The sequence below is a fragment of the Oncorhynchus kisutch genome, linkage group LG13 (genome assembly GCF_002021735.2).
Source record: "Oncorhynchus kisutch isolate 150728-3 linkage group LG13, Okis_V2, whole genome shotgun sequence".
NCBI classification, from domain to species: Eukaryota; Metazoa; Chordata; class Actinopteri; order Salmoniformes; family Salmonidae; genus Oncorhynchus; species Oncorhynchus kisutch.
In genome coordinates, this window is record NC_034186.2 from 63,908,562 (window position 1) to 63,917,543 (window position 8,982).

The following is an 8,982-nucleotide window of genomic DNA, read 5'->3' on the forward strand; positions in this document are numbered from 1 at the left end:
ATCACACTCCTCTGTGGTGTACTGTTATCCACCAGGTAGCTGACTGATGGAGACTTCCCCACCTTCCCCACCCCACCTTCTAATCGGAATGGCCGATTAATTAATTCAAGTTTTCATAACAATCGGAAATCGGTATTTTTGGACACCGATTTGGCCGATTTTTTGTATATACTGTATATATATCTGGGGTGTCCTCTATTTTTTTACACCTTTATTTAATCTTTATTTAACTAGAAAAGTCAGTTAAGCACACATTCTTATTTTCAATGATGGCCTAGGAATGGTGGGTTAACTGCCTCGTTCAGGGGCAGAACGACAGATTTTCACCTGGTCAGCTCGGGGGAACCAATCTTGCAACCTTACAGTTAAATAGTCCAACGCTATAACCACCTGCCTCTCGTTTCACTCCACAAGGAGACTGCCTGTTAAGCAAATGCAGTAAGCCAAGGTAAGTTGCTAGCTAGCATTAAACTTATCTTATAAAAAACAATCAATCAATCATAATCACTAGTTAACTACACATGGTTGATGATATTACTAGTTTATCTAGCGTGTCCTTCTTTGCATATAATCTGACTGAGCATACAAGAATCTGACTGAGCGGTGGTAGGCAGCAGCAGGCTCGTAAGCATTCATTCAAACAGCACTTTTGTGCATTTTGCCAGCAGCTCTTCGCTGTGCGTCAAGCATTGCACTGTTTATGACTTCAAGCCTATCAACTCCCGAGATGAGGCTGGTGTAACCGAAGTGAAATGGCTAGCTAGTTAGCGGAGTGAGCGCTAATAGCGTTTCAAACGTACTCGCTCTGAGACTTGGAGTGGTTGTTCCCCTTGCTCTGCATGGGTAACGCTGCTTTGAGGGTCGCTGTTGTCGTTGTGTTCCAGGTTCGAGCCCAGGGAGGGGCGAGGAGAGGGACGGAAGCTATACTATTACACTGGCAATACTAAAGTGCCTATAAGAACATCCAATTGTCACGACTTCCGCCGAAGTTGGCTCCCCTGCCTGTTCGGGCGGTGCTCGGCGGTCGTCGTCACCGTCCTACTAGCCACTACCGATCCCTTTTTCGTTTGTCTGTTGGTTTTGTCTTATTAGTTTCACCTGTGTGTATTTTAGTTTAATTAGTGTCCTTATATTTAGTAGGTTGTCCCGCCCTTGTTTTGTTCGGGATTGTTTTTGTATGCCTGTTATTTGGTGGTGTTCATGAGTTTTATTCTCTGGACTATTTTGGTCCTGCGTTGGATTATTCACCCTGTGTGTTGGGTTGACCGTTGTTTTGTGCGCCGGAGAATAAACTGTCTAATAACTGAAACCTGCTCTCTGCGCCTGATTCCACCCACCTTAGTAATTCGTGACACCAATGGTCAAAGGTTAATGAAATACAAATGGTATTGAGGGAAATAGTCCTATAATAACCACAACCTAAAACTTCTTACCTGGGAATATTGAATACTCATGTTAAAATGAACCACCAGCTTTCATATGTTCTCATGTTCTGAGCAAGGAACTTAAACATTAGCTTTCTTACATGGCACATATTGCACTTTTACTTTCTCCTCCAACACTTTGTTTTTCATTATTTAAACCAAATTGAACATGTTTCATTATTTATTTGAGGCTAAATTGATTTTATTGATGTATTATATTAAGTTAAAATAAGTGTTCATTCAGTATTGTTGTAATTGTCATTATTACAAATAAATAACAAAAAAATCGATATCGGCTTTTTTGGCCCTCCAATAATCGGTATCGACGTTGAAAAATCATAATCGGTCGACCTCTATCACCTTCACCTGGATAGACTTTCCAAAGAGGAAGTCCTTTATCCAGTTGTATGTTCTTCCTTCTACCCCCATAATATCAAGCTTGATTAGCAACCCCTCCTTCCACATTATATTACACTCCTTCTGCACATCAAAAAAAGACAGCCACAACAGTCTCCTTGTTCACCTGAGCCTTCCTGACCTCTGCTTCTAAGCAGAGCACTGGGCCGTGGTTCCCCTCCCCTTCCTGAACCCACTCTGATGTGGTGATACTAGCCCCCTGCTCTCCAGGAAGTTAGTTAGCCTCTCCATAATCATAGTTTCCATAATCTTCCATACATGTGATGTTAAAGCTATTGGCCCATAGCTTGTTGGCCTCGTGGGCCCTTCCCTGGCTTCCGGATTGGTACCACTACTGCTTCCTTCCAGCTGCCTGACAGTTTCCACTCCTCCGACACTCTGTTGTACAACCCCAATACCTTATCCAGTGCCTCATCTCTAAGACGGGTCAACATGACGTAACACAACTCATCTTTTACAGCCTTTCCTATTGCCCTTTTCATTTCTTCCATGGTAATTGGTGCATTCAACGGATCATTTATGAAGGTGGCACATTCCTCCCCATGCCCCTACATCTCTGTCCCTACGAATCACCATGGGCTCCCTAGTGAGCAGCGGTCTAAGGCAGTGCATCTCAGTGATAGAGGCGTCACTACAGACCCTGGTTCGATTCCAGGCTGTATCACAACTGGGTCTCCCAATCTCAACCATGATTCGGAGACCCAGCTTCGTTCGAGTTTGGCCGGGGTAGGCTGTCATTGTAAATAAGAATTTGTTCTTAACTGACTTGCCTAGCTAAATAAAGGTTCAATAAAATAAATATCCCTGTATTATAAACTCCAAAGTCAGTTTGAGACATGTTTCTTGCACACAAATCACATCAGGCTTAGCTGGCATATCCTGCCCATTAGCCAACAGGCTTCGAGCGATTAATTGTAGCATTCACACCATAACTAAGATACAATAATACATGACTCCAGCCTTGGCTGATTGAGGTAATCTCAAACCTCTTCCCATGTCAGCCCTGTCATACTCAGATGTCTCCCTTCCACTTCCACTATTAGTGGAATCCTCTCTGCTTTAGACATTACTTTAGCAATGCTATTGATAGCTCCTGTTTTGAACGTCACCAGCTTTCTCTTATCTATGTATACCACATCTCCACCCACCTGCCCCGTAGTCCCCGATCTAGATCCTCCTACCCATCTTTCCCTTGAACCTGTATTTCCCTGGACCAACATCACTTCCTCAGCATATGGCACCCTTTGCGCCACTCTCACTTGTTGCACCTCCACTGCCTGTTTCATTGCCTCACACCCACCATATGCCACTCTATGAGCACCCTCACAGCTGCAGCACTTTGATTATACACTTCCCATACTCATGCTCCCCTCCACACCTGGCACAGCTCTTTTTCTCTTTACAGGCTGTGGCCACATGCTCAAACCTCTGTCAGTTATAACATCTTAACTGTTTTGGTACATAAGCTCTCACATAATAAGTCATATATCCCTATGGTTACTTTGTTGCTTGCAATCTTTGAACATTCACTAGAGCTCCTCCTCTCAAGTTGTTGATTACCTCTTTAATGCTAACACTCACAGGCACTCTTGTTATCACCCCTTTAATCATTCCACCTGCTCCACACCACCTTACACTTCTCTATTTGCTTCACTCAGAGAGCTTCTTTCCTCTGCACCAAGTCTTTACAGAACACCTACCTGCTCACATCTTTTAACACTTTAGCATTAACAACTTCCCCAATCAACTCTTTTATCACAGCCGTCAACCTTATCGGACTCATCGCCCCCAACTCCCCCTTCCTCCATTAACTTCAGAATAACTTTATGCTCCTCCTCACCTCCACGATCCCCTCTCGACTTAGCCTGCCCTTCCTTCTCAGCACGCTCTACCTCCGAACCTCCACTGGCAATGGAAACTATGTTGCTCTCCTCAAACTTCCTTTTCTTCACCTCCGCCTCCATGGACTTATCGCTCCCCTTCAAACCCCTACTCTCTTTCTCTCCCGCTTTCTTCTTCTCTTTCCTATTCCTCCCATTATTTGTATCGCTATACTATATACTTCCTTCACTTTCTTCTCCATCGCGATCTCCTACCATCTCTGACCCAGTCACAGCACAGCGTTGCCAAACTGCAGCAAAACACTCAGTAAAGTTGGATTGTTTGCTTATTCCCTTTCAGTTGAATTGCAGTGCCACTACACTGATCAAGCCACCAAACAAATGACCAGCCCTCTGTGTCAAACTGATTCTCCTGAGAAAGTTCAGGCTTTGGAATCATGACACCTCAGATGCCCTTGGCAGGTAGAATAGCTTACTGGGTCCTGGAGCAATTCTTTAGGAAAGTCATTTTTAGAAGAAATGTACACTTAAAAATAGCATTGTTTTTTTATCTTGCTCAATAAGAAATGCAACGGCCATGACTGAAGTCAAATACGACTTTAATGTGGGTGTCTCTTGTATGTGTGTTCGCACGTGACAACGGTTTGCATATTAACTCTGCCAAAACAGTTAGTCACGCACCCTTCTAGAAAACATGACATATTCTAACAGTGTCTTGAAGTCACCTAGACTAGCTAGTGTAGTGCTAGCCAACTTCTTCCGCCAATTAGCTTCAGACGGCTGTTGTACCCACGTGGCAAAGTTGGACTTTTGATAGGCTAGTTAGGGACCATCAATGATTTACAAAAGGGAAAAAGGACAATATTTTCCCAAGGCACACATTTTAGTTGTCTCATTAACTGCTCTCAATATGTGTATATGAGTTTACAATTTATAGTTGGGTTGAGTTTCTTAAGTCATCGAAATTTGGAGCTATTAAAAAAAAATATATTGTCCCATGTACATTGTGTAATTGTATTGATGGTCCCTAACTATACCTAATGGGTATTACAATTGGGTCACATGCAGCTGCACTCCGAATTGATGATTACTTGAGTGCTGCCAACTGTGGCCAGGATTGAAATAAACCCAACCCAAGGAAAATTATGCTACCCTTCATTCTTTGAAATAAAATATTCTCGTAAATCTCAGTTTTGGACAAGACTGACTTTATGACCAGAATGATCCTACTATTTACACTTTGTAATCAATTTGGACACTAAAATACATGTTTTTGACTAATATCGATGCCACATAGGCTCACCCTAGTAAAAATGTGTAAAACTGCTTCTAAATAGTTAAACTGCTCATAGTTTAGTTTATACTGAACTAAGAGCAGTTAGTATCATGTCCAGCAGAAAGCAGGAATCTCAGACCATAATAGGGCATGTGTCTCATAGAGATGATGTCATCAGAACAGCCATGTGTTCTAGGTCTCCACTGAGAGAGAGAGAGAGAGAGAGAGAGAGAGGATATTGTGTGTGTGGCCAGGGAAAAGGCAGGGTGTGTAAGAGTGAGAGAGTACAGAAGCAAAAGATTTGAGAAAGACTAGTTTACTAGAGGGAGAAGTGTGAGCAAGAGGAATAAAGGTTGCAAAGAAAAATAGGAATACAGAAAGGAAGAGAGGGACAGAAACAAGTCATAGCTGCTGCTTCAGACCATCAGAGGACTGAGCCAAAGGGAACAGGAGAGAGTTTCTGCACCATGGGCAAATCAGGTAAGAATACATGAGATTTAATTGTGTGTGTGTGTGTGTGTGTGTGTGTGTGTGTGTGTGTGTGTGTGTGTGTGTGTGTGTGTGTGTGTGTGTGTGTGTGTGTGTGTGTAATTACAAAAGAGGCTTAGCTCTGAGTTTGTGCCAATGGGCTGTTATCATGCAACAGGAAAAAGGGGTGGATTTTAAAAAGAAGTACATCTTTATTTGACATGGTCTTGTAACACCTATGCGCTAGGTCAGTTTCTTCTCGTCTGTGGTAAAGATGAAACCACTGTTGAGAGTATCAGAAATAGCTGTGCTAGTGGATGAATTCCCTATTTGCAAGCTGTGTCTGGTTATGTGAGTGTGTGGTGTGTGTGTGTGTGTTTTGATATCGATTGACAGAACATTTTAGGGGCCAGTTTCCAGAACAACATTATCCTCCATTGAAAGTGGTATTTAGTTTAGGAATAAGCTAAATATGGGTCAAGGATCCAGCCCCAAGGACTGCAACCACTGATCCTTCACAAGACCGTAACAGAATATGTATTTCGCTACACCCGCAATAACATCTGCTAAATATGTGTATTTAGCTAATAAAATTGTGTGTGTGTGTGTGTGTGTGTGTGAATCGCCTCATTGTGTGAATGCCAGAGAGAATGGAGATGCGCGAGTAGGGCTGTGATTGGCACCAGGCTGGGGAGAGGGGGAGAGGGAGGATGTGTCCCCCATTCATACCCTGGTTTTGTCTGTCTAGACTCAGTCAAGCCTGGGAACAGCCATATGTATGGGGCTTATTGGAGATTTACCACTGCCTAAGTTACTGTCTGATTATCTGCAGCCTAAGTTACTGTCTGATTATCTGCAGCCTAAGTTACTGTCTGATTATCTGCAGCCTAAGTTACTGTCTGATTATCTGCAGCCTAAGTTACTGTCTGATTATCTGCAGCCTAAGTTACTGTCTGATTATCTGCAGCCTACCGTTTTATTGAGTTGTATTAATCATTTGAAAGTTTGATTGTATATTACAGTGTAAACAAGGGAAACAATAGACGTCAGTTTGTTCATGGCATCTTGTTTTATGTGATTCTCTCAGCTTCTAAGCAGTTTTCGGGGGAGGTGTTGCATAGTCATAACGAGTATCGTAGGAAGCACCAGGCGCCCCCTCTGAAGCTGAGCAGCAAGCTGAGTAGAGATGCCACTAGGTGGGTCACACACACATTGGGCCCACCCCACACACACTTATCTATATCCTCCACCCACCACCACCTTTATAAGAAACATGGCCAACTACACCCAAACCCTTACTTCCTTCCTTCCACTTCACCTAACCCCACCCAAATATCAGCTGTCTTTATCTAACTATTTCCACAACTATCTCCACCCTGTAGGTATGCTGAGTCTCTGGCCAGCACACGGATCCTGAAGCACAGTGTTGAGTCCAGTAAGGGGAGCTGTGGCGAGAACCTGGCCTGGGCCTCCTATGACCAACCAGGTACACACACTCTAAGCCGATGACTCCTAATGCTATGACCAAACATTTACATAGCCTGCATATGTTTAGTTATTTAAATGGGGACAGATACATTATTCACTGTGTACGGTACAGATAGTAACATTAAAGAGAGCGATCCAGAGTTACTGTAGGGTTAGGGTTTAGTTAGGTCTAAACTATAGACTATCCTGTTCAGTGGCGGCCCAGGCAGGAACAACTGGGGTCCGTTTCCCTGCTCTGTGTTCGGAGTGTGTTTCAGCAACAAGACCATGACTCAGAGCACAACTATGTCTGTGCACTGACCTGACAGTCTGCTGTGATTCATAAACAGTCTCCTACTGATACATACTATCACTGGGTCATGCTCAGTTCATCTCTCTCTGGACTTCTCCTCTGAAACTGGGGTTCTCAAACCTCTCCATGTTCTTCTGACCCACCTAAATCGTTGGCAGCTTTTAGAGGGTTAGCACTGTTGCCTTGGAAAGCCATCTTGGATAATATTTCCTTGCCTCTGTCATCTCTGTGGGTTTTGGCCCAAGTTGCTGTTAAACAATAGTGACAAAGGCAACAAACAAGTATAATCTTATGTGATAACCTGTAACCTTTGTCTTCTCTGTGTATAGGGAAGGATGTGGCCGACCGCTGGTATGACGAGGTAAAACAATACAACTTCAACCGCCCCGGCTTCTCCTCTGGCACAGGTGAGACGCGCGCGCGCGCACACACACACACACACACACTCTCTGACTCGGTGTAGTGCTGCATGCCACAGTGTTGTGTTCACCCAGGCTGGGTTCAGGGTTGGACTGTGTGTCCTCTGTTCTATAAACGTGACGTTGCCGTTCTGTGACTGTGTAGATCTGGGACTCAGCTCACAAACATGCATGGAACACTGCTGCCTGTGGGGAAATCACAGTTCTTTATAGCATTCCCAGTCTTTTCTGTCCTTCCTGTTCTCTTCCTGAAGCCTCCTGCTCAGTGTGACCGACCCTGCAGCGTCAGGATCACTCCTATCAACTCGTGTGCTGCTGACAGATAGAGGAGAGGAAATACAGAGGGGGAGAGATGGGAGTGTGCAATAGAGGGGAAAGAGTGTATATGGAGGGGATGATAGAGGGCGGGGGTGAATATAGGGATCTGTAGCTGTAAAGGAGGAGCAGTGCTGCAGATGGCTTCCTTCAGTGAAGGTGTTTAGCTTGTCTCTTTTCTCTCTCTAACCAGGTCATTTCACAGCAATGGTGTGGAAGGGCAGTAAGAAGCTGGGTGTGGGGAAGGCCAGTGCACCAGATGGCTCGTCATTCGTGGTAGCCAGGTACTTTCCAGCAGGGAACATCACCAACCAGGGACACTTTGACAACAACGTCCTGCCGCCCAAGGACTGAGGAACATACTGACCCATCACTCTCATCCCCCAGGAGCTGACCATCCAAAAGACATTTGCACTTTGACTTGACTTTATATACAGTGGCAAGAAAAAGTATGTGAACCCTTTGGAATTACCTGGATTTCTGCATAAATTGGTCATCAAATTTGATCTGCTCTTCATCTAAGTCAAACATAGTGTGGTAAACTAATAACACACAAAGTATTGTATTTTTCTTGTCTTCTATTGAATACATCATTTAAACATTCACAGTGTATGTTGAAAAAAGTATGTGAACCTCTAGGCTAATGTCTTCTCCAAAAGCTAATTGGAGTCAGTAGTCAGCTAACCTGGAGTCCAATCTATGAGACGAGATTGGAGATGTTGGTTAGAGCTGCCTTGCCCTATTAAAAACACACACAAATTTGAGTTTGCTTCTCACAAGAAGCATTGCCTGATGTGAACCATGCCTCTAACAAAAGAGATTAAGAATTGTTGACTTGCATAAAGCTGTAAAGGGTTACAAAAGTATCTCTAAAATCCTCGATGTTCACAGTAAGACAAATTGTCAATAAATGGAGAAAGTTCAGCACTGTTGCTACTCTCCCTAGGAGTGGTCGTCCTGCAAAGATGACTGCAAGAGCACAGCACAGAATGCTCAACGAGGTTAAGAAGAATCCTAGTGTCAGCTCAAGACATATATAAAT

General features: G+C 43.8%; 1 protein-coding gene across 1 annotated transcript; it reads left to right on the forward strand.

The window, feature by feature from the left end:
• The first annotated feature begins 5,117 nt into the window (after nucleotides 1–5,117).
• On the forward strand, nucleotides 5,118–8,543 carry LOC109901916 (Golgi-associated plant pathogenesis-related protein 1-like). The gene is made up of 5 exons (XM_020497928.2): nucleotides 5,118–5,438; nucleotides 6,514–6,622; nucleotides 6,809–6,912; nucleotides 7,536–7,613; nucleotides 8,134–8,543. Exons 1-5 carry the CDS (start codon nucleotides 5,426–5,428, stop codon nucleotides 8,292–8,294), a joined length of 465 nt encoding a protein of 154 aa, XP_020353517.1. The 5' UTR covers nucleotides 5,118–5,425; the 3' UTR covers nucleotides 8,295–8,543.
• The last annotated feature ends 439 nt before the right edge of the window (nucleotides 8,544–8,982 follow it).

Excerpts from the sequence above, each read along its gene's own strand:
- LOC109901916 (XM_020497928.2), top strand. Across the intron at positions 6,913-7,535 it reads GGCCTCCTATGACCAACCAG|GGAAGGATGTGGCCGACCGC; the intron begins GTACACACACTC and ends CTCTGTGTATAG. Across the intron at positions 7,614-8,133 it reads CGGCTTCTCCTCTGGCACAG|GTCATTTCACAGCAATGGTG; the intron begins GTGAGACGCGCG and ends CTCTCTAACCAG.